Here is a 26,412-nt window from a genome sequence, read left to right as displayed (position 1 = left end):
GAGGGTTTTTTAAATGAGTGTATAAAGTGCTTGACAAAGCTGTTATTTATTATTTCCTGCCTACTACTAATTACTATGATTTTTACTGCTGTGAATTTAAAAATACATTTTATGCTTTAGAATTCCAGAGCTTGTGTCCTGGTTAAAACAATTTCAAATAAAATTGCATAATCCTCCTACCATCCATTATCCACCCAGTCAAGGACAAATGGACCTGTGTGTCACATCTGGCAGCCAACAGGGTCTTTGTAAGGTAAGACTGAAAGGAAAAGTCAGCCAAAGTGTAGAATTGGAAGCATTCATTTATATAGTCCTCTCCCACTTAACCACAGAGGATCATATTTTATGAATTACTGGTAGTCTTTCTTTGTCTTCACCTGGAATTATAGACAGTGAACTAAAAGACAAGTCATAGGATGAGGGTGAGAGCAGTTGTGGCTGGGGATGGCAAGGGTGGGTGGGGGTGTTGACTATAAGCAAAATCCAGGCGGAAATATAGGTTGATCCTGTCAGTATTTCCCCCTCGCTTTCCTCATTGTGAACCCAAGGACTTTGAAAACTTATCTGCTCTTAACATCATTCACTAGCCTAATCTTCCTTAAATATTAAATACAGATCCTGTGGTCAATTACCCAAACCTATTAACCATTAAAGCTGGATTCCCACTAAGGGAGTACTGAACCCTTACCAAAAGCTTTGTGAACACTGCTTAATTTCATCTGGCTTAAAAATTCAGGTTACATTTGATTTCTGCCTATAGTTATGAAATTTCAATATGATTTTTAAACTTTTTAGAGGGCACACCGTCATATTTGTGAGATAAAAATATTTATCTTCCTTTGTATATTGTCTGTGGAATCTCTGTGCCTGCCACTGCTTGTATCTTGTCCCCCTCTTGGCTGTATTTCTCTAGATCTGTTTATATGTCTGTGTCTCCGACTTATTTATGTGGACTGGTTCTCTCTCTTCCTCTCCTGCTGGCATTACTTATTCTGTCTTCCTCCCTTCTGGGTTCCAGAAACTCCACAGATGGGAACACCACCGGTTAGTTGCCACAATAAAGAGGCCACATCTGTGGTCCTCATTTTAACCTGTTATTTTCCTTCTTTCCTTCTTTCCTTCCTTCCTTTCTTCCTTCCTTCCTTCCTTCTTCTTCCTTTTCTTCCTTTTCTTTCCTTTCTTTTTTGAGACAGGGTCTCACCCTGTCCCCCAGGCTGGAGTGCAGTGGCGCTATCATGCCTCACTGCAGTCTTGACCTCTCTGGACTCCAACAATTCTCCCACTTTAGCCTCCCAAGCAGCTGGGACTGCAGGTGCACACCAATATGCCTAGCTAAGTTTTATATTCTTTTGCCATGTTGCATAGGCTGGTCTTGATCTCCTGTGCTCATGCAGTCTGCCCACCTTGGCCTCCCGAAGTGCTAGTATATTTTCTGCCTTCCTTTCCATGAATAATAAGATTCTGTGTATTCATTCTTAGATCTAGATTAATCTATGACTCCCATTTATCTTTATCTTAAACCAGAGTTGTCTTCCTTTTCATGGAAATGTGAAAACTGTAATCTGGTTTGCTTTAATGAATTTTTAATTAAATTATTATTACAGAATAATGGGTTACAATATTAAAAATATTTTTTAAAGTTTTTAAAAATTAAAAAAAAAAACTTACTCTTTTTGTATTTAATTAGGAATAGTAAAAGAATTAGCTATTGTTTGAGTCTTTGCTTGAAGAGAAATGTTTGTGATTATATAGTAAAAAGATATGAGAGTATTTTTCAGTGAAATTCTTTCCTTAGGAAAGGATACTATGGACTTTTTCTTCCAGAAAGTTGCTCAAGACAGTTTCTTCTTTATCCATTACAACACCAGTTACACAAAGAAGGAAGAGAGCATAGATGGCCAAACGCGTCAATAACTCATTAGTTACAGGCATGCTTATTACAGGGGCACTAATATGTATCTGGTTTAATACTTCTTCACTTTGTTCTCCAAAGTGAAGTAGTCATGTTATTTAGGCTCCTGTGTTTCTGTCTCATCTTTTAAATGATGCTGCCAGATGATAAACAGCCTTCCCTTTTAATTTAGGATATTTGAAACTGTCCCCTAATTGATATGGAAAATATATTTACAGTTGACCCTTGAACAACGCAGGGATTAGGGGCAATGACTCCATGCAGTTGAAAATCTGCATATAACTTTTGACTCCTCCAAAACATACCTAATAGCTTACTCTTTATGAGAAGGCTTACTGATAATATAGTCAATTAACACATATTTTATGTTTTATATGTATTATATACTGTGGTTTTACAACAAAGTATAAGCTAGAGAAAATAAAATGGTATTAAGAAAGTCACAAGCAAGAGAAACTGTATTTACCATTAAGTGGAAGTGGATCATCATATAGGTCTTCATCCTCATCATCTTCGTGTTAATTGGCCTGAGGAGGAGGAGGAGGAGGGTTTGGTCTTGCTGTCACAGTGGAGGCAGAGGCAGAAGAAACTGTGCATATAAGTGAACCTGTGCACTTCAAATCCATGTTGTTCAGGGGTCAACTCTAATTGGATTTTCATTTGATCTGTTGATATCCACATGCCACCCAAGTGATTCCCTTTGTCCTAGAATGTCCTATAAAGCTTAAGTCCGTTACAGATTTTTTCAGAGGAGGTTACTGTTTGTCATTAGATGCCAAAAGCTTATAAGGAAAAGGTAAATTTAACATCACAGGCCAATTGGGGAACAAAAGTTAAATCTTCTGTCTCAATTGATAATGGTCCTACTGTTTGTGGGGAGATGTGGGTTGTTAAAATGATAGGAGAAAGAGCTCAAACTGGGGATTGTGAAACATCACCAGTTAAGAAGAGATTGTTCTGTGACTTATGTATGATTTAGTCGGCATAGACCCCTTTGATATAAGCTGGAAAAATCTATTGCCTGGCCCTAGTGATTGCAGTAGGGATCATATTAACCACATCATTTCCTAAACTTTCTATTACTTGACCTAGCAATATTCTTGAACACTATTGATCTCCCCATCCATTTTTTAAAATTAATTTTTAATTTTTTCTATTGCCATAAAATGCATGTATAAAATTTGCCATCCTTGCCATTTTTCAGTATACAGTTTAGTGGTAATAAGTACATTTATATTCTTTATTTTTTCCTTCACCCTATATCACTGCTGTCCTTCCCAGCCTCTGGTAACCACCAGTCTACTCTCTATCCTTATGGGATCCACTTTTTTAGCTCCCACAGATGAGGGAGAATATGCAATATTTGTCTTTCTGTCCTCGGCCTATTTCACTTAACGTAATGACCTCCAGTTCTATCCATGTTGCTGCAAATGACAGGATCTTTTTCTTTTTCGTGGCTGAATAATATTCCATTGTGTGGAATTCCATTTTCCTTATCCATTCATCTGCGGATGGACATTTAGATTGGTTCCATCTTTTGGCTATTGTGAATAAGTGCCATAAGAAACATGGGGGTGCAGATACTGCTTTTATATATTGATATCTTTTGTTTTGGATATATACTCAGCAGTGGGATTGAAGGATTATATGGTAGTTCTATTTTCAGTTTTTTGAGGAACCTCTGTACTATTCTCCATCGTGGCTGTACTAACTTCCATCCCCATCAACAGTGTACAAGCGCTTCCCTTTCTCTATCCTGACCAGCATCTGTTATTGCTTGTCTTTTTGAAACTAGCCATTTTAACTGTGGTAAGATAATATCTCATTGTGGTTTTGATCTGCATTTCTGATTGCATTAGTAATATTGAACATTTTTTTCTTATACCTGTTGGCCATTTTTATGTCTTCTTTTAGAAGTGTCTGTTAAGATCTTTGGCCCATTTTTTAATGGGGTTATTTGGGTTTTTGCTATTGGGTTGTTAATCCCTTGTCAGATGGGTGGTTTGCAAATATTTTCTCCTATCCTTTGGGTTGTTCTAGTTCCATGAAGTGCATTATTAGGTTGCTAATTTGAAGTCTTTCTGCTTTCTTGATACAGGCATTTATTGCCATAGACTTTCCTCTTAGTACTGCTTTTGCTATATTCCATAAATTTTAGTATATTGCGTTTGGCCCTTTGTAAACAATTTGCTAATTCTTACTCTAAAATCATGTGAGCTCAAAAAAAAATGGGCTTCTGAGCATGGAAACAGTAATAAGCTATGATGACTAACAAGCTGACCTATGCTTCTTTTGTTAGGTATTTGAAATGATCATTAACCCTGGAGATAATGTCCTCCTAGATGAACCTGCTTATTCAGGAACTCTTCAAGCTGTGAGTATACATCTTTACAAAGGAAACTCTCTTGTAGTAAATAAGAAGAAACCTTATAATAAAGGTTTTATAATAGCTTTGTAATAATAAACCTAATACCTTATTAATGTAGAATAATCTGTCCACAGAAAAATGAAATAATAGCATATTTTATCCATAAGCAGGATAATCTTAAATGATATATACAAAATATGTTAAATGTACCCTCTTCTTTATACATTTCTTTTTTGAAATCCACGTGTATAGGCATTAAAATTAGGTTGTGCAAAATCAGGTCCAATTCTCTTAATATTTCACTTGAAATAAAACTTAAATTACAAAAATGTATTTTTATTACTATTTTATTACCATATGCATAAGTATAACCATGTTATATGTTGATTTAGTATATTAATATGATATAATTAGGACTTTCCACCCCAAAGTTAGATCAGTGGAACTGTAATATGCAAAATGAGGAAGCCGATGATCTGACTCTGCTAAGTACTGGTCAGACCACATTGCTGAGAATTAGGTTTGTTTGGGGCAGTCTACTTAGGACAGAAATGTCCACAACTGGAGCACATTCAGAGAAAGACAGAGTAAATATGGAATTGGAAACTACACCGTAGGATGAATGGTTGTAGGAACTGCAGCTATTTTCCTGAGAAGGAAAAGACAGAGCCATGAAAATTGTCCTCAAATACATAGAAGTTAGCCATGTGACAAAAGAATTAGATTTATTTGTACATGACCTTAGGTTAATAGAACTGGAAGCATGGGGAAACAATTTCAGCTCTGTGTAAGAACTTGATAACGATTGGCCTTACCGGACTTCATAAGGGGTTACAACATTGCCTGTGACTGTAGGCACTCAGTCAGTTATTCTTGACTGCCCCTTAACACAAATATTCTAAAAGTAATTCTAGCTTAGAGTAGGGGAATTGAATGAGATGACCTTTATGCTCTATTCATTCCAAATTCATGGATTCTTTTTTCAAATTGTATATTATTTTTATGAAAATCAACATATAAAGCAATATATAAAACAATTCGATTTGTAATAGCATCTAAAATAATAAAATACCTAGGAATCTAACAAAGGAGGTGAAAGACTTGTACATTAAAAACTGAAAAATTTTGCTGAAAGAAATTAAAGAAAGCCCAAATAAATGGAAAGACATCCCTTGTTTATAGATTGGAAGACTTAATATTGTTAAGATGTTAATACTACTATAAGCAATTTACAGATTCAATACAATCCCTATCAATATGCCAGCAGCCTTTTTGCAGAATTGGAAAAGCCAGTCCTCAAATTGATGTGAGTTTAAGGGACCTAAATAGCCAAAATAAACTTGAAAAAGAGCAAATTTGGAAGACCCCCCACTTCCCAATTTCAAAACCTACTACAAAGCTATAGTAATCAAACAATGTGGTACTGGCAAAGATAATCATATAGACCAGTAGAATCGAACTGAGAGTCCAGAAATAAACACACTAATCCAAGTGATTTCAGCAAGGGTGCCAAGATCATTCAGTAGGGGAAAGGATAGTCTCTCAACTGTGGTGCTGGAACATCTGGATTTCCACATACATATGAAAGAACTTGGACCCTTACCTCACACCATATGAAAATTTAACTCAGAGTGGATCCAAGACTTAAATATAAGGGCTAAAACTACAAAAACTTAGGAGAAAACATAAGGGCAAATTTTTATGACCTTGGATTTGGTGGATTCTTTTAGATATGACCAAAAATATGAGCAACAACAACCGTAAAAATAGATAGATAAATCAGACTTGAAGATTTAAACTTGGTTGTACTTCAAAGAACATTATGAAAAAAGTAAAAAAAAAAAGAGTCTATACAATTAGAGAAAGTATTTGTAATCATATATCTAATAAGGCTTTAATATCCGGAATATATAAAGAACTCCTACGGCTCAGCAACAAAAAGATGAACAGTCCAATTTAAAAATGGACAAAGGACTTAAACAGACATTAGTCTGCAGAACATGTGCAAAAGGCCAATAAGCACATAAAAGATGCTCAGCATCATTAGTGATTAGAGAATTGCAAAGCAACATAAATCAACATATGAAAGCTGCATGTGCCATGATCGTATAGTGGTTAGTATTCTGCAATGTGTGAGAGCTGCGCCTGCGTCTAATTATTTGGTGAGACTCAGGCTTGGGGGGGAAAAATGTTTAATAGAGAAATGCAAATCAAAACTGTGAGATACTACTTCACACATACCAGGATGGCTGTTATTTAAAAAAATAAAAAATAATGAATATATAAAGAAACTGGGTTCATTCATTGCTGGTGGAAATTAAAATGGTGAGGCTGCTGTGGGAAAGTTTGTCAGTTCCTCAGAAAATTAAAATAGAATTACTGTGTGACCCACAATTCTACTCATGGGTATGTACCCAAAAAGAATTGAAAATTGGGACTCAGATACTTGTATACAAATGTTCATTGCAATATTATTTACAATAGCCAAAAGGTAGAAGCAACTCATGTCCATCAATGGATGAATGGATAAATAAAATATGGGTGTATACATACAATGGAATATTGTTCAGCCATAAGAAGGAACACAGATCTGATACATGTTACATATCGATGAACCTTGAAAGTATTTTAACTGTAAGAAGCCAGACACAAAAAGACAAATAATGTATTATTCCAATTATATGAAACATCTAGAATAGATAAATTAATAGAGATAAACAGTAGATGAGTGGCTACCAGGGGCTGGGGAAAGCAGAGAAAGGAGAGTTACTGAGAATGGTTAGAGTCTCTATTTGGGGTGAGGAAAAAGTTGTGGAAATAGATAGAGGTGTTGGATGCTCACGCTGTGAATGGAATTAATGCCACTGAATTGTACTCCTAAAAATGGTTAAAATGGGCTAGACAAGGCGGCTCACGCCTGTAATCCCAGGACTTTGGGAAGCCGAGGCAGAAGGACTGCTTGAGGTTAGGGCCTCGAGACCATACTGGGCAACATAACAAGGCACATATCTACAAATTTCTTCTTTAATTAGCCAGGCGGAAGGCTGAAGTGGAAGGATCGCTTGAGCCCAGGAGCCTGGTGTTACAGTGAGCCATAATTGCACCACTGCACTTTGGCTCAGGCAATAAAGTGAGACCCTGCCTCTAAAAACAAAAAACAAAAACCTTAAAATGACAAAAATTTTACCACAATTAAAAAAAAAAAACTAAAATAAAATCGTTTCTTTTTCTTCATGATTGGATACTAATAATTTATTTTCCTAAACTCCTAAGTTTTAAGATTACATGTTGCCTATAAATATAAAACTGGTATCTACACAGAAAGCGTGCATATACACATGCATAAATGTTTTCACATACCCAGACAGAAACTGTATGCCAAGCTTTGAGAAAATGTGCTAATAAGCAGTATGTGTTTACTTTATGGCCCAGTATTGATTTGCTGTATTGATGATAGATGTGCTTTATAAGATTAAGGCCTTTTAAATTTGTCATAAGGAGGATCTGAATTGCTCTTTCTTTATGCATAATTCTACATTTGCCTACTAAAAGAGTATTTGCTTTTCATTTGCAATTTTTTGAGAACCTTATTCAATTATTATTTCTTTTTTTTTTTCTTTAATGCTCAACCATGAATGAGATTCCACAATATTTGTAGAAAACTAAGTCTATAAGCAATGCCAGTACATGCCTGGTCAGCCTTAGCAGTTGGTGGAATATGGAAATTCTGCTCTACTGCTTGGTGATCTGCTCATGCCATTCATGTCCCACCACCACCCTGGCTTCCTTGACTCCTCTCCTAGGACCATACTGGTCATGGTCCAGAGTTAATGTCGGCATAACAGGAGGCCTACAGGGCCCCATTCCAGCCCGCACTGTACCTGATATCCCCATGTGATACCACTTGTTAAGCATCTTTAATATCACCCCTGCTTGTGACTATTCTATGTATGAACACAACAGTAAATAAATCCTGTGATTTATTTACTCTGTCAAAAAACATTCATTTATGAAACTCCTACTTTATAACCCAGCTGTAATTATAAAAATAACTCATGGGTACTCATCTTGGACATAAAGATGGCAACAATAGATACTGAGGCCGAGTGCCAGGGAGAGGCAGGAAGGGGGCACAGGCTTGAAAAAAATACCTCTTGGGTACTATGCTCAGTACCTGGGTAACAGGAGCAATCGTACCCCAAACTTCAACATCATGCAGTACCTATGTCATAAACCTGCACATGTACCCTTTGAATCTAAAATAAAAGTTGAAAAAGTAAAAATAATAATGAAAAAAATCAGAAGAAAAGGAAATTCCATCAGAAGAAGCTAGATTGTGTTGTGTAATGAATGACTCCAGTACAGCTTGATTTCCCTCACACTCCGTATCCATAAGACTGCTGGGGCTCAGTTCCATGACATCTTCTAAGCCCCAAATTGACAGAAGCAACCTCCGTCTGAAACATGGCCAATTTTAGAGCAGAGGGAAAAGAGGCATAGAGAACTACACACTGGATTTTAAAGCTCCTGCCCCGAATTTTTTGCCCAGTGCAAGATACATGGCCATACCAGACAAATGGGGCAAAAAAGTGTTACATAATTCTCTGGGAAGGAACAAGAGGTATTTTTGAACACTAATGGAATCTGCCCCAGGGGAACAATAGAATTAAAATGTATAACCTCTACCCTCAGGAGCTCAGAGCTTAGTGCAGATATAGATAGATAGATAGATAGATAGATAGATAGATAGATAGATAGATAGATGATAGATAGATACACACACACACACACACACACACACATATGTACATATATGTATATATTTTTTTTTCCTTTTTGAGTTGGAGTCTTGCTCTGTTGCCCAGACTGGAGTGCAGTGGTGTGATCTTGGCTCACTGCAACCTCTGGCCCCCGGGTTCAAGCAATTCTTCTACCTCAGCCTCCCGAATAGGTGGGACTACAGGTGCACGCCACCGTGCCCGGCTAATTTTTGTATTTGCAGTAAAGACAGGGTTTCACCATCTTGGCCAGGCTGGTCTCAAACTCCTGACCTCGTGATCTGCCTGTCTCAGCCTCCCAAAGTGCTGGGATTGCAGGCGTGAGCCACCAGGCCAGGTTTATATATTTTTAAGGGTATAAATGGTCAAGTTCTTGGTTAGAAAGAAAAAAAAGGAGCACTTAGATTTTGTAATCATGTCTGACCCAGGCTTTCTTTTGTGCTCAACAGCTGCACCCACTGGGCTGCAACATTATTAATGTTGCCAGTGATGAATGTGGGATTGTTCCAGATTCCCTCAGAGATGTACTTTCCAGATGGAAACCAGAAGATTCAAAGAATCCCAAGAAAAACACTCCCAAATTGCTTTATACTGTTCCAAATGGTAACAACCCTACTGGAAACTCATTAACAAGTGAACGCAAAAAGGAAATCTATGAGGTATTGTAGAAGAATGGGTGAAAGTAGTTATGTTTCTTTTTCTTTTTGACTTTTTAGAAAAGCACTATGCAAGATCCCTTATAGCCTTTTGCTTTCAAGGAATATAGTTTTTAATAAAGGGAAATCATGTATACAAATAATAAATTTGGACCCAATAAATTTCTGCATCTTTCATTACTTATGAGATTTTTCTTTTCCCATAATTGATGTTTTAATACAAAAGAAATAATATCCTTGGCCTGATGTTAAATTTTATGAAATTATTTCATATTTTACCCCAAGTTTGATTTCCATTATTTTCAGTGTTGTTGTCTCTTCTGCTTCCTATTCTTTGTCATCTTAAGTTACCAAGAATTCTTTAAAAATAAGAGGCATCCTCCTCTTTCGTATAATCTCTTTGAGGTAACTATGATGCCTATCTTTTCTCTATAAACATTTTTTTAAGTATCAAACATACATTAAGCTCTACAGAAATCCTTGAAAAATAAGAGAAATGTACCTTTTAGAAAGTCCCTTTTATGTATGTGACTGTGCTCCCAACCTTTCACTACAAATAGCTTTTGAAAATAAATACCAAACCCATGTTAAACTCTATAGAAGTTAGTCACGTGCAGTGGAATCATAGAGAAGATTTCAGCCAGTTCCTTTTACTTAGAAAATTTTTAGGTTCAAAATATTGTCTCGGGCTGGGTGCAGTGGCTCACGCCTGTAATCCCAGCACTTTGGAAGGCTGAGGTGGGAGGATTGCTCGAGCCCAGGAGTTTGAGACCAGCCTGGGCAACATAGCAAGACCCTGCTCTAAATATATATAGTCATGTTCTTATTTTTGTGCTTCCCGGGCTCTGTCCTGAGGTCTCTTCTCTGTTTACATACTCACCCAGACAGCCTCGTCCAGTTTTGTGGCTATTCCATTACATACACAATGACTGCTACATTGCCTGGCTCGCACTTCTTCCCTGAGCCCCAGGCTTCTGTATCCAACTTTCTACTGTTATCACCACAGAGATGTCTAATAAGTATTTCACACTTAACATGCCCAAAATAGAACTCCTGATTTTCCACAGCCCCACCCCAAACCCCTGATACACAGCCTCTCACATTCTCCATCTCCATAGAGTGCAGCTGTGAACAGTTACCCTTCATTCCTGTCTTTCCCTCCTGTATGCCACGCATCCCCCACATCTGGCTCCTCCTGTGGACTCTACCACTGAGCTTATCCAAGTCCCTCCATTTTTCTCTGCTGCCATCACTGTCCCCATCACTGAGCCACCGCCTGCCCTCACTGGACTCATCCAATGCCTTCTTCACTGGACCAGCTGCATTTCACCCTGCCCTCTAACCAGTCACACGCTTCACACAGCAGCCAGCCACGTTCGTCCCTGTGGATATCTCAGTATAAAACCAGGCTCTGGGTTCTCCCATTTACAGCCCTCCAGCGGTTTCCCCTTGCAGTTAAAACAAAGCACAAATTCTTTTATCTGCCTTGCAGAGCCATGTAACATAGTCCATCTGTTCTCAAGCTGTATCTTATCATTCATGCTGCCCTTGGGGCAGCCGCACTGTCCTTTTTAGCCTTTAACCATGTCAAGCGTCTTGTTCATCCTGGCGCCTTTGCCCCATTCATCCTTCAGTCTAGATTCTTCTTCCCTGATGTTTGCACAACTGACTTCCTCCTGTCATTTTAAGCTGTGATGTTACCAGGTAACATCACTCCCTCCCTCACCTGTTGTAATGCTCTGCCCAGCACTTTAAAGCCACCCATCTAGCTTGGTGCGGTGGCTCATGCCTGTAGTGTCGGCACTTTGGGAGCATGAGGCGAGTGGATCACGAGGTCAGGAGTTTGAGACCAGCCTGGCCAACATGGTGAAACCCCATCTCTTCCAAAAATACAAAAATTAGCTGGGTGTGGTATTACATGCCTGTAATCCCAGCTACTCAGGAGGCTGAAGCAGGACAATCGCTTGCACCCAGGAGACGGAGGTTGCAGTGAGCCAAGATTGTACCACTGCACTCCAGCCTGGGTGACAGACCCAGATGCCATCTCAAAAAATAAATACATAAAACCACTTATCTAATGTTTCTAATGCTCATGATCCGCTGGCCTATGTATATTCTGTCTTTCCCCCAGAAATCTAACTTCCTTGATAATAAGAGCCTTTAATGCCTTGTTGATTTTTTTGTCCTCATTGTCTAAGACAATAGACACAGTAGCTTCTTGAGTAAGTGAAGGAGTACAAAGAATTACAATTCCAAATGAATTTAATTTTAGATCACTTTTAAGAAATAAATAGATTCCTTTAAGAAATAAACAATTACTTCAACCTTTTTTAGCTTGCAAGGAAATATGATTTCCTCATAATAGAAGATGATCCTTACTATTTTCTTCAGTTTAACAAGGTAAGTGATGATGTGAACTTACTTCACTATTAGAAGATAAGTTGTTGTAAGTTACTGCACTGCATTAGATATTAGCCTGACTACTCAGTCAGAACAAATCCACTTTTACATGGAAAGTAAATGAATGAAGATTAGTCTGTTACGACTTCACTTTTCAGTCTTCCAGTTTTATTATGGGATTAGTACCTTTCTTTTTTGGTATTATCGCTCTTTCCAGAAATTGCTTACCTTCAAAATAGTAGTAGTGTTCTGTACCAGGCACTGGGGAAAACTGAGTGAATCAGGGCTGATGGATGTCTTGAACTCCATATCCAGGTTCACAGCTCCTCAAGTATCACCCAGGGATGTGAACTGAGTTTCATCTTTGGCTGTCAACTTCTGTGTGTTGGTAGTGGCTGATTAGAATGATGTCTGAGAAGGATTAGGAAGCTGTGCTTAAGCTGAAAGAGAAAAAGGGCTGCGCTCCGTTGGCAGCGTCCCCCTTGGACACAAGAGGCAGCATCACAGGCGGCGCACCACACATTTGCCACCTGCCGTTTATGTCCTGGATCTTACTACAGAGTGATGGGCGTTTAGATTTATTCTTGCTACATTATGTATGTGTGCTACCGTTCATGATTACTTTTTTCTGATAGATGATAATCACGGTAAGACCAAAGCCTGATTCTTCAAAAGCCAACACTTTCTTTGCTCTCAGGGCTGCAAAGAACTTATACTTGGGGGCCAGGCGTGGTGGCTTACGCCTGTAATCCCAGCACTTTGGGAGGCCGAGGCGGGTGGATCACGAGCTCAAGAGGTCGAGACCATCCTGGTCAACATGGTGAAACCTCGTCTCTACGAAAAATACAAAAAATTAGCTGGGCATGGTGACGCATGCCTGTAATCCCAGCTACTCAGGAGGCTGAGGCAGGAGAATTGCCCAAACCCAGGAGGCGGAGATTGCGGTGAGCCGAGATCACGCCATTGCACTCCAGCCTGGGTAATAAGAGCGAAACTCTGTCTCAAAAAAAAAACAAACAAAAAAAACCTTATGCTTGGATTTCGCTTGCCCTTTAAACATACCAAGAAGAGACAAGAACTCTTGATTTCTCTATAGCGTTTCCTAAAACATCACATTTGCCTCCTGCCTCCCACCCTCAGCATGCCAGCAAATTCCCTTTCTCATTCGTAGCTACTTTTAAAGTAAGTGTTGAGGTCAGTATTTCATATTGACTCATTCCTCACCTTCATTCTCATTGTTTTTCTTTCTGTCAGTCCTAAGGATCAGCGTTCTCTCTCTCAACACCACGGAGTGCCGCTGGCCATCTTCATGATGGTCTTGTTCAAACTAATCTTTCTTGAGTCCCTCCTTTAAGTCTGTTAATCCTAGATTTTAACCTCTGGGGAAAAAAGGGCCTCTTTGAAGTGTCCCTAAATTCATAATAATGGCATCTGGACCAAATAAATAATCCCTGGTGGATGTTTTTGGCAGAAAAGCCATGAAGACAAGCAGATGCTAATAAAAGAACAAGCATCTTTGTTATTCTATGTTAAAGGGTTGAAATAAAGGTAAGGGAATACGCGTACTATTGTTATCCAAATCCATGTCCTGTCTACTCTCTATACAAAGTAATCATACGGTGACTAACAGAGCTTTCAAACCAACAGCATTTTTTATTTTTCATTTTAAGTTCAGGGCACCAACATTTCTTTCCATGGATGTCGATGGACGTGTCATCAGAACTGACTCTTTTTCAAAAATCCTTTCCTCTGGGTAAGGCCCTATGTCTCTAACTTGATACGAGATCTAATAGAGCCAGAGACAATACCTTAGTATCTTTTAGTCCAGACCATTCTTTTCCCTTAAGATGCATATATTCTACTTGTCTTAAAACACCAGTTTGGCCGGGCGCGGTGGCTCATGCCTGTAATCCCAGCACTTTGGGAGGCCGAGGCGGGTGGATCACGAGGTCAAGAGATCGAGACCATCCTGGTCAACATGGTGAAACCCCGTCTCTACTAAAAAAAAAATACAAAAAATCAGCTGGGCATGGTGGCGCATGCCTGTAATCCCAGCTACTCAGGAGGCTGAGGCAGGAGAATTGCCTGAACCCAGGAGGCGGAGGTTGCGGTGAGCCGAGATCGCGCCATTGCACTCCAGCCTGGGCAACGAGCGAAACTCCGTCTCAAAAAAAAAAAAAAAAAAAAAAAACACCAGTTTGATTATTAATATTAACTTAGGCCTTTTCTCTCTTTATTCACCTCCAGTAGTCAAAGATTCTTGGCCATTTGTCTAAAGTTGTAGTGGGACCGGTCAGGTTTTTGATATCAGGTATGGAAGGGCACATTTGGAAATAAATACGTGGTCTGTCTTGTTTTAAATGTACACTTAAATTGTTTTTGAAATAAGAAGTAGTTCGTGTTATTAGAATGTTTTAATTATCTAGATAATTTTGTCCCCAGGTTGCAACTATCTAATGAAATCAGACATGATTCATTAAAGTGATTATGACTTAATACGTAAAATGATATGTATTAATTGTTAATATGGAATTGGCATCATGCCTTTTCTCTTTTGACATAGGTTGAGAATAGGATTTTTAACTGGTCCAAAACCCTTAATAGAAAGAGTTATTTTACACGTACAAGTTTCAACAATGCACCCCAGCACTTTTAACCAGGTAAGGACAATTTAGGAAATATATATATATATATATTTGTAATCAGATGAGAATTTTTAAGCAATAGATCGTAGAGAGCAGAAAGTCCAAGCCTGTTTAGTGATTCGTAGTTTGCCTTCTTTGCAGACACGCTAATCTTTCCTAATGAAATTGGTTGGAATGTATTTTAATTAAAATGAAGTAAAAATAATTTAAGAGAATGTGTAAATTTCCTCACAAACTTTGAGAAATTATTGGATCCCTCCGTAACACAACCTTGCAGGTTGCAAGAATATGAATAGAATAGAAAAATTTGTGCAGAATAAGACACTTGTTTGATATTATATATTCCATAAAGTGCAAATGGCTCCATGTTTTACCAAGTAGGGGATTTTTTTTTCATATTTTTTGTATCTGTTATCAACACAAGTTCACTATCCATTTATAACATTTTAAGCTTCGTTTTTTTATCTTTTTTAGTTTTTACTTTTTGAGACAGAGTCTCATTCTGTCGCCCAGGCTGGAGTGCAGTGGCACAACCTTAGCTCACTGCAACCTCCGCCTCCCAGGTTCAAGTGATTCTCCTGCCTCAGTTTCCCAAGTAGCTGGGATTACAGGCTCACATAACCTCGCCCGGCTAATTTCGTATTTTTAGTACAAATGGAGTTTCACCATGTTGGCCAGGCTAGTCTCTAACTCCTGGCCTCTGGTGATCTGCCTACCTCAGCCTCCCAGAGTGCTGGGATTACAGGTATGAGCTACTATGCCTGCCTAGAACTTCTACTTTAAATAGATAATCTCCAAATATATCATGTAAATTTACACATCTACAGTACATTTTTATAGTTAGAGAAGCAGTATAGTATGGCAATTAACAGCACAGGTCAGGAGCTAGATGGTCTGAATTGAGGCTGTGGGACTTCAGAAAAGTTAACTTAAACCTTGTGCCTCATTAGTAAAATCGAGATGTATTACATTTGGTAAAATATATTAATATCTTACAGTAGTGCCTGCTATATAACAAGTACTATATCAGTATTATTCTTACTAATATTGTCATTGACACTTGTTTTAAATCACTGACTATATAAGCTAGGTTCAACTTGTTATATATTCTTGTGGTTTACATGTAATCAAAAGTGATTTGTGTGTTGCCAATGGCAAAGATTACATTTTCAGGGGATGAAATATGGTATTTATGATTTTACCTCTTTTAGCTCATGATATCACAGCTTCTACATGAATGGGGAGAAGAGGGTTTCATGGCTCATGTAGACAGGTACTGTATCATTTCTTTAAATATTTATGAACAAAATAGGAGCCCAATAGTGAACATAGCACAGATCAACTACAGCATTGATTTATTCTTCCTTCCCGAGTGTCCTAGGAAAGGAGAGACAATAGGAACATATATTATAAGTCACAAGTCTATTTGTTTTATTAGCTCTTTAACTAGAAAGTCTTCTCAGCATCCAAGCTGTGGTTTGAAAGCAGTAAACTATTCATACACATAAATATTTAATAATGATTAATTGTGAAGGACACTTGACACAGAATTTAGCTCAAGTCAAGATGAATGTGAACACAATTTCTCTAAACAGTCTGTATATTGGTACAAGTTATGGATTACTTTAGCTGTGTAAATGTGGTACCTCCTAGGAAATTGAGAAATAAGGAGGAATGGGGTGTTCACATTCCCAGACCAGTGGTTCATCATTTCAATAGTGTTGTCTTTTATCCTGACTGATGAGAACCAGTATTGAGACAACAAAACACAAAGATTGATCCTGCAACTCCTAGGTTTCATACGACGTAGAATAGACTTCTCTTTATTAAATTTGATTGTGTAATTATTCTACAATGAAGAAGAAAAGACAGCAGTTAAAATTGATCACCAGACAAGTGAAACAAATATGCTCTGATTTTCTATCAAGCATTCAACATTTTAGTCAAGTTGGAAAACAAATTCTTATAGCCTGGACTCTGGAGCCTTTTTTGCTTCTGTGTTCAATGTTCTGAGCACATCCTTTTCATCGTTTTCTTCTTCTAGGGTTATTGATTTCTATCGTAACCAGAAGGATGCAATATTGGCAGCTGCAGACAAGTGGTTAACTGGTGAGTGGAACGTACATTCGTCCTTATGATAAACAGTAGTACCTGGAAGGTAGGGGCTAAACACTGCATACTACTAACAATCCTGGTGGAAAAGAAACAGTCCAGGAGTATTCTTGCCAAGGAAACGTTACTCCATAAATGATCTCAGAAGTCACATTTGACAAACCTGGACACAGATCTTCCTATCTACTTCACCTGTCTGCTGCAAAGAATTTGTGATTTTTTAAAAAATGATCTAAAAATCAAGCACTAACTTACTTTAAGTTTAATAATACTTATTTTCAAAAATTTTAGTTATTTCAAAATTTTACTTCAAAGGGTACAGTTATCAAACCATTCTTTCTTCTCTAAACTGTACAAAGGCAGATGTCCCATTGACAAATTAATTGCCTTCTTATCATTAACCTCATTTATCTCTGTAATATTATCTGTTGCTGATTTGATTGCAAGATGTTTTAGATTCATTTTTCTATTATGAAAGAAGGTCAGATTAATCACATGGCTTTAATTATATTATTCAAATGCCTTTGATATAAATAATAGTAAACCAAAAATAGCAAATCCTTATTTCTGTCCTGTCTTATTTTCTATAAAGTCTTGATAAAAACAGAATTAGTGGCTGGGCGTGGTGGCTCACGCCTGTAATCCCAGCCCTTAGGGAGACCAAGGGGTGGATCACCTGAGGTTGGGAGTTTGAGACCAGCCTGGCCAATATGGCAAAACCCCGTCTCTACTGCAAATATAAAAATTAGCTGGGCATGGTGGCAGGCGCCTATAATCCCAGCTACTCAGGAGGCTAAGCCAGGATAATCACTTGAACCTGGGAGGCAGAGGTTGCAGTGAGCCGAGATCATGCCATTGTACTCCAGTCTGGGTGACAAGAGCAAAAGTTTGTCTCCTCCTCCCCCCCCAAAAAAAAACAGATTTAGTATCTTTTTGACAAGAGCACTATTTTACCACGTTGCATAATAGTACTGAAGAAAAACGTCTAATCAACAGCAAGGTCTTTTTTCTTAAAGATGGTAATTTAAATTGAAAATAATTATACTATGTTATTGATTTCTCTATCCTAATACTCAATGAAATACAAAGCCCACAACTGCTTCTGGAATTCTTGAATTTTTAGTATTTCTTTTCTTAATTAATTACATTCTGATAAAAATGCTAACCCATTGGACTTCTAAACTATTGCAAGAATAATAGGATTCGTTAAAATGCTGGAAAAATCCATAAATAATGGATGAATCCTCTTCTAAATTGAAATACCCATGTTTGTCTAGGTATGGTCCTAAGTGAAGGAGAGAAGAGTGGGCCTTCTTGTACTACCGTAAGACTGACTACGTTGTAAATACGCACACGGGAGCTATTCACTGCCCACTTTACCTCTGCCTTCCTCCCTCACCCACACTTACTCTTTGAAATCAAACCCAGAACATCAATTTTTAAGGCTCATAAGATGATATTTTTTAAAATGCTATAATTGAAGGAACTTTTTAGGAGTACTAGTTTCTAATTACTACAGTTACGCCACTTAACACACCTGATATCACCCAAAATGCCTTACTTTGGAAGACATTTATTCTCTTCTTTTGTTATAGGTTTGGCAGAATGGCATGATCCTGCTGCTGGAATGTTTTTATGGATTAAAGTTAAAGGCATTAAAGATGTAAAAGAACTGATTGAAGAAAAAGCCGTTAAGATGGGGGTAAAGCTGGGAGGTGAAGGGCGGGGATATTTTACTTGAATAGAAATGGAAAGGAATGTTTCTTGTTGCCCACCTCCCAAGTCATCATGTTCTAATATTAGATATTTTATTGCATTATCAAAATCATAATAGGTTTTGGGTTACATAATTATCCAGGTGGTCTAGATTAGTGGAAATACAGTTGTTCGTCTCAGCTACTGATTAGCAGAGTGGCTGACGAAAGTCTCTGGAGCCGCCTTTTTGGGCTCGAATCCCAGCGTCACCCCATAGGGGATGTGTGGCCTTGAGTAGGTTACCCTTTCTGTGCTTTGTCTGTAAAACAGAGGTAATAAGAATCCCTCCCTCATAAGATGGCTCTGATGATTCAGTGAGTTAATATATGTAAAGCCCTTAGACTACTATGTGGCACATACTCAGGGCTCAAAAAGCATTAGCCACTAGTATTTAAAATGAAGGGTTTTCTTCTGACCATGAAAATAAAGGCCAGGTATGGTGGCTCATGCCTGTAATCTCAGCATGTTGGGAGGCTGAGGTGGGTGGATCACAAGGTCAGGAGTTTGAAATTAGCATGGCCAAGATAGTTAAACCCCATCTCTACTAAAAATACAGAAGTTAGCCGGGCGTGGTGGTGGGTGCCTGTAATCCCAGCTACTCAGGAGGCTGAGGCAGAGGATTGCTTCAGCCCGGGAGGTGGAGGTTGCAGTGAGCTGAGATTGCGCCACTGCACTCCAGCCAGGGGACAGAGCGAGACTCTGTCTGAAAACAAATAAAAAGAAAGAAAGCATACTCATGGGAGATATTTGGAAAATGCATAAAAGCCTAATGAAAAGTTTGTGAATAGCCCATGATTTTGCCACCCAGATTTTGTGACCATTTATGGTATAGTTTCTTGAAGAGCTTGTTCTTCTAGTATTTTGGCTGTGCAGTTATTTTACACAGTTAACAATAATACAGAAAAGTTTGTATCCTGATTTTTTTAATTTAAAATTAGCCCACAGAATGTCTCCTATGTTTCTTTTTTTTTTTTCCCCCTCTTTTTGTATTTAAATTTTAAGTCTACTTAAGTTTCATTTGGGGCATCAAGTAAGCTGAAAATTCTAAATATTTTTCTGTGTCACTTTTCAGTGTACCAGCTAAATTATTCCTTCTCCATTAATTAAAGCCATTAGAATGTTTGTCAGTCTTTTATACACACTGAAATCTGTTGCTAGATTCACTTTTGTCTTGAGTCATAAGTAATGAAGGACAGATTGGATTGATGATGGCCAAGTGCCATGTTAGCACCTAAGAGACAAGGCGCTCTAGAAGTCAGATCTAGAGACAGACTGCCTTATTTTCCCCATTTATTTATTTTATTGCATTTTGGGTTTTGGGGTACATGTGAAGAACATGCAAAATTGTTGCATAGGAACACACGTGGCAGGGTGATTTGCTGCCTTCCTCCCCATCACCTACATCTGGCATCTCTCCCCTTGCTATCTCTCCCCAGCTCCCCACCCCCCACCGTCCCTCCCCTATTTCCCCCCAACTGACCCCAGTGTGTAGTGCTCCCCTCCCTGTGTCCATGTGTTCTCATTGTTCAACACCCACCTATGAGTGAGAACATGTGGTGTTTGATCTTCTGCTCTTCTGTCAGTTTGCTGAGAATGATGGTTTCCAGGTTCATCCATGTCGCTATAAAGGACACAAACTCATCGTTTTTGATGTCTGCATAATATTCCATGGTGTATATGTGCCACATTTTCCCTATCCAGTCTATCGTTGATGGGCATTTGGGTTGGTTCCAGGTCTTTGCTATTGTAAACAGTGCTGCAATGAACATTCGTGTGCACGTGTCCTTATAGTAGAACGATTTGTAATCCTTTGGATATATACCCAGTAATGGGATTGCTGGGTCAAATGGAATTTCTATTTCTAGGTCCTTGAGGAATCGCCACACTGTCTTCCACAATGGTTGAACTAATTTACACTCCCACCAACAATGTAAAAGTGTTCCTATTTCTCCACATCCTCTCCTGCATCTGTTTGTCTCCAGATTTTTTAATGATCGCCATTCTAACTGGCGTGAGATGGTACCTCAATGTAGTTTTGATTTGCATTTCTCTGATGACCAGTGATGATGAGCATTTTTTCATATGTTTGTTGGCCTCATGTATGTCTTCTTTTGTAAAGTGTCTGTTCATATCCTTTGCCCACTTTTGAATGGGCTTGTTAGTTTTTTTTCTTGTAAATCTGTTTTAGTTCTTTGTAAATTCTGGATATCAGCCCTTTGTCAGATGGGTAAACTGCAAAAATTTTTTCCCATTCTGTTGGTTGCCGATTCACTCTAATGACTGTTTCTTTTGCTGTGCAGAAGCTGTGGAGTTTGATTAGGTCCCATTTGTCTATTTTGGCTTTTGTTGTCAATGCTTTTGGTGTTTTGGTCATGAAGTCCTTGCCTGCACCTATGTCCTGAATGGTTTTGCCTAGATTTTCTTCTAGGGTTTTTATGGTGTTAGGTCTTATGTTTAAGTCTTTAATCCATCTGGAGTTAATTTTAGTGTAAGGTGTCACGAAGGGGTCCAGTTTCTGCTTTCTGCACATGGCTAGCCAGCTTTCCCAACACCATTTATTGAACAGGGAATCCTTTCCCCATTGCTTGTTTTTGTCTGGTTTGTCAAAGATCAGATGGTTGTAGATATGTTGTGTTGCCTCCGAGACCTCTGTTCTGTTCCATTGGTCTATATCTCTGTTTTGGTACCACTACCATGCTGTTTTGATTACTGTAGCCTTGTAGTATAGTTTGAAGTACAGTAGTGTGATGCCTCCCACTTTGTTCTTTTTGCTTAGAATTGACTTGGCTATGCGGGCTCTCTTTTGGTTCCATATGAAGTTTAAGGCGGTTTTTTCCAGTTCTGCGAAGGCCATTGGTAGCTTGATGGGGATAGCATTGAATCTGTAATTACTTTGGGCAGTATGGCCATTTTCACGATATTGATTCTTCCTAACCATGAACATGGAATGTTTCTCCATCTGTTTGTGTCCTCTCTTATTTCGTTGAGCAGTGGCTTGTAGTTCTCCTTGAAGAGGTCCTTTACATTCCTTGTTAGTTGTATTCCTAGGTATTCCCTTTGTGGCAATTGTGAATGGAAGTTTGTTCTTGATTTGGCTCTCTTTAAGTCTGTTATTGGTGTATAGGAATGCATGTGATTTTTGCACATTGATTTTGTATCCTGAGACTTTGCTGAACTTGTTTATCAGTTTCTGGAGGTTTGGGGCTGAGACGATGGGGTCTTCTAAATATACAATCATGTCATCTGTAAATAGAGACAATTTGACTTCCTCCTTTCCTATTTGAATGCCCTTTATTTCTTTTTCTTGCCTGATTGCTCTGGCTAGAACTTCTAATACAATATTGAATAGCAGTGGTGAGGAAGGGCATCCTTGTCTGGTGCCACATTTCAAGGGGAATGCTTCCAGTTTTTGCCCATTCAGTATGATATTGGCTGTTGGTTTGTCATAAATAGCTTTTATTATTTTGAGATATGTTCCATCAATACCTAGCTTATTGAGGGTTTTTAGCATAAAAGGCTGTTGAATTTTGTCAAAGGCCTTCTCTGCATCAATTGAGATAATCATATGGTTTTTGTCTTTGGTTCTGTTTATGTGGTGAATTAACATTTATAGACTTGCGTATGTTGAACCAGCCTTGCATCCCCGGGATGAAGCCTACTTGATCATGGTGGATAAGCTTTTTGATGTGCTGTTGCAATCGGCTTGTCAGTATTTTATTGAAGATTTTTGCATCTATTTTCATCATGGATATTGGCCTGAAGTTTTCTTTTCTTGTTGAGTCTCTGCCGGGTTTTGGAATCAGGATGATGTTGGTCTCATAAAATGATTTGGGAAGAATTCCCTCTTTTTGTATTGTTTGGAATAGTTTCAGAAGGAATGGTACCAGCTCCTCTTTGTATGTCTGATAGAATTCGGCTGTGAACCCCTCTGGACCTGTGCTTTTTGTGGGTGGTAAGCTCTTAATTGCTGCCTCAACTTCAGAACTTGTTATGGGTCTGTTCAGGGTTTCGGCTTCTTCCTGGTTTAGGCTTGGCAGGAGGCAAGTGTCCAGGAATTTAGCCATTTCTTCCAGGTTTATTAGTTTGTGTGCATAGAGTTGTTTGTAATAATCTCTGATGATGGTTTGAATTTCTGTGGAATCTGTGGTGATATCCCCTTTATCGTTTTTTATTGCATCAATTTGGTTATTGTCTCTTTTCTTTTTTATTAATCTGGCTACTGGTCTGTCTATTTTGTTGATCTTTTCAAAAAACCAGCTCCTGGATTTATTGATTTTTTGAAGGGTTTTTTGTGTCTCTATCTCCTTCAGTTCTGCTCTGATCTTAGCTGTTTATTGTCTTCTGCTAGACTTTGAGGTTTTTTGATCTTGCTCCCCTAGCTCTTTCAGTTTTGATGATAGGGTGTCAATTTTTGATCTCTCCTTGCTTCTCATGTGGGCACTTATTGCTATATATTTTCCTCTAGATACTGCTTTAAATGTGTCCCAGAGATTCTGGTATGTTGTGTCTTCATTCTCGTTGGTTTCAAAGAACATCTTTATTTCTGTCTTCATTTCATTGTTTATCCAGTCAACATTCAAAAGCAAGTTGTTCAGTTTCCATGAAGCTGTGTGGTTCTGCGTTAGTTTTTGAATTCTGAGTTCTAACTTGATTGCACTGTGGTCTGAGAGACTGTTTGTTACAATTTCCGTTCTTTTGCATTTGCTGAGGAGTGATTTACTCCCGATTATGTGGTCAATTTTAGAGTAGGTGTGATGTGGTGCTGAGAAGAATGTATATTCTGTGGATTTGGGGTGGAGAGTTCTGTAGATGTCCATTAGGTTTCCTTGGTCCAGGTCTGAGTTCAAGTCCTGGATATCCTTGTTAATTTTCTGTCTGGTTGATCTGTCTAATGTTGACACTGGGGTGTTTAAGTCTCCCACTATTATTGTGTGGGAGTCTAAGTCTCTTTGTAAGTCATTAAGAACTTGCCTTATGTATCTGGGTGCTCCTGTATTGGGTGCATATATATTTAGGATCGTTAGCTCTTCTTGTTGCACTGATCCTTTTACCATTATGTAATGTCCCTCTTTGTCTCTTATGATCTTTGTTGCTTTAAAGTCTAATTTATCAGAGATGAGAATTGCAACTCCTGCTTTTTTTTGCTCTCCATTTGCTTGGTAAATCTTCCTCCATCCCTTTATTTTGAGCCTTTGTGTATCCTTGCATGTGAGATGGGTTTCCTGGATACAGCACACTGATGGGTTTTGGCTTTTTATCCAATTTGCCAGTCTGTGTCTTTTGATTGGGGCATTTAGTCCATTTACATTTAGGGTAAATATTGTTATGTGTGAATTCGATACTGCCATTTTGTTGCTAGCTGGGTGTTTTGCCCTTTAGTTGAGCTGGTACTTGTTGTTCCTTTATATGTGTAGAGCCTCTTTCAGGAGCTCTTGTAGAGCTGGCCCGGTGGTGACGACATCTCTGAGTACTTGCATGTTCCCAAAGGATTTTATTTTTTCTTCACTTATGAAGCTTAGTTTGGCTGGATAGGAGATTCTGGGTTGAAAGTTCTTTTCTTTAAGGATGTTGAATATTGGCCCCCACTCTCTTCTGGCTTGTAGGGTTTCTGCTGAGAGATCTGCTGTGAGTCTGATGGGCTTCCCTTTGTGGGTAACCCGACCTTTCTCTCTGGCTGCCCTTAGTATTTTCTCCTTCATTTCAACCCTGGTGAATCTGACGATTATGTGCTTTCGGGTTGCTCTTCTTGACGAATATCTTTGTGGTGTTCTCTGTATTTCCTGGACTTGAATGTTTGCCTGCCTTGCTAGGTTGGGGAAGTTTTCCTGGATAATATCCTGAAGAGTATTTTCCAACTTGGATTCATTCTCTTCATCGCATTCAAGTACACCTATCAAACGTAGATTAGGTCTTTTCACATAGTCCCACATTTCTTAGAGATTTTGTTCATTCCTTTTTACCCTTTTTTCTCCAGTCTTGCCTTCCCGTTTTATTTCATTGAGTTGATCTTCGATCTCTGATATCCTTTCTTCTGCTTGGTCAATTCGGCTGTTGATACTTGTGCATGCTTCATGAAGTTCTCGTGTTGCGTTTTTCAGCTCCATCAATTCACTTATATTCCTTTCTATTTTGTCCATTCTCATTAGCATTTCGTCAAATCTTTTTTCAACGTTCTTAGTTTCTTTGCATTTGGTTAGAACATGTTCTTTAAGTTCACAGAAGTTTCTTACTACCCACCTTCTGAAGTCTGATTCTGTCATTTCATCACACTCGTCCTCCCTGCAACCTTGTTCCCTTGCTGGTGAGGAGTTGTGATCCCTTGTAGGAGGAGAGGTGTTTTGGTTTCGGGTGTTTTCATCCTTTTTGTGCTGGTTTCTTCCCATCTTTAAGGATTTATCCACCTGTCGACTTTGTAGTTGCTGGCTTTCAGATTGGGTCTCAAATCTTTCAGATTGATGTTGTGTTCGTTGATGATGAGGTTATTTCTGTTTCTTGGTTTTCCTTCTGACAGTCTGGCCCCTCTGCTGTAGGTCTGCTGAGGTTCACTCCAGGCCCTGCTTGCCTGGGGTTCACCTGCAGCAGCTGCTTAACAGTAAGGGTTGTTACCAGTTTTCTTCTTCTGCTATCTTTGTCCCAGAAGGATACCCGCCTAGTGTCAATCTGATCTCTCCTTTATGATGTGTCTCTTTGGATATATAGGGGTCAGGGAGCTGCTTGAGGAGACTGTCTCTTCTTTATAGGAGCTCAAATGGTGAGCTGTGAGCTCTGTTGTTGTTCATTCAGAGCTGCTGGGCAGGTATGTTTAGGTCTGCTGCAGCAGAACTCATAAACTGCTTTTTGTTCCCAGGTGCTCTGTCCCAGGGATTTAGGGCTTTATTTATGAGTTTCCGTTATGCTGCCGCCTTCTTTTTTTTTTCCTTCACACCTGCCCTGCCCAGCAAGTAGGCAGCCTAGTCACTGTCGGCCTGTAGAGGCTTTGCTGAGCTGCTGTGGGCTCCGCCCCACTGCCGAATGAACTTCCCTGCAGTCCTGTTTATATGGGTGTAGTTAGAACTGCTTTGGCGATGGTGGCCCACCTCTGTTGAGGTGGAGTCTCTCTGCTGTGGCAGGTTGCCTTGGCAATGGCGGGCTGCCTCAGCATTGGCCGACTACCTCCGTCGTGGCGGGCTGCCTCGGTAATGGCGGACGCCCCTCCCCCACAGAGTTGGACCGTCCCGGGTTCAGCTGCGCTTGCTGTGAAAGTCTCAATCCAGAGTTTCTGGTTGCTGTTCTTTTGTGGGGGTGGGACCAGCCGAGCCTGATCGCCTGGCTCTCTGCCTCAGAGCCTTTTTTAAGTTTGTGTTCCAGTCACCTGTTGAAGAGGCACCGGGGTCTGTTTGTTTTCCCCTGTGGCCACTCACTGTGCTGTCTTAAACAGCGGCACTGAGGTTTGTGGCGCTTTTTTTTTTTTTTTTTGCCCTGGAATGTACTGTCCTGGTTCTCTGCTCAGTCCCCTTTTTAAACAGACGAATGGGCGACTTCCCGTGGCTCCAATCGCCAGCCAAAAGGGCACCCGGACCGGTGTATTTTGTACGGAGAACCGCTGCTCCAGGGCGCCGACGAAGCAGCCGCGCGGGGTAAAGCAACGGCGCCGGCTGGCACAGCCATGCTGGACGAAACAGCCGTGCTGGCGACTGTGGAGCTCCTCCACCTGGGAATTTCCTAGTCTATGTGCAATAAAAATGCAGCATCCACTCACCCTGTGCACTTTCACTGGGAGCTGCAATCCTGAGCTGTTCCTAAACGG

The 26,412-nt window shown here is 39.3% G+C and overlaps 1 protein-coding gene across 4 annotated transcripts in view; it reads left to right on the top strand.

Moving 5' to 3' along the window:
- The window catches only part of AADAT (aminoadipate aminotransferase), a 33,133-nt gene that overhangs the window by 2,727 nt on the left and 3,994 nt on the right, over positions 1-26,412 (top strand). For 3 of the 4 annotated variants that reach the window (XM_032298660.1, XM_032298661.1, XM_032298658.1), the window contains 9 exons: positions 121-253; positions 4,212-4,286; positions 9,508-9,717; positions 12,049-12,114; positions 13,785-13,867; positions 14,678-14,774; positions 15,971-16,032; positions 16,804-16,868; positions 18,467-18,573. In XM_032298660.1, the coding sequence (XP_032154551.1) occupies positions 121-253; positions 4,212-4,286; positions 9,508-9,717; positions 12,049-12,114; positions 13,785-13,867; positions 14,678-14,774; positions 15,971-16,032; positions 16,804-16,868; positions 18,467-18,573 (898 nt within the window). The remainder of the gene's footprint in view (positions 1-120; positions 254-4,211; positions 4,287-9,507; positions 9,718-12,048; positions 12,115-13,784; positions 13,868-14,677; positions 14,775-15,970; positions 16,033-16,803; positions 16,869-18,466; positions 18,574-26,412) is intronic. The other variant, XM_032298659.1, reaches the window with a different exon arrangement.

This window comes from Sapajus apella, unplaced genomic scaffold (genome assembly GCF_009761245.1).
Source record: "Sapajus apella isolate SASKATOON/1434 unplaced genomic scaffold, GSC_monkey_1.0 scaffold39, whole genome shotgun sequence".
In the NCBI taxonomy this organism is placed as follows: domain Eukaryota; kingdom Metazoa; phylum Chordata; class Mammalia; order Primates; family Cebidae; genus Sapajus; species Sapajus apella.
The sequence above is the reverse complement of the archived record's forward strand: the minus strand, read 5'-3'. Positions and strand labels throughout refer to the sequence as shown.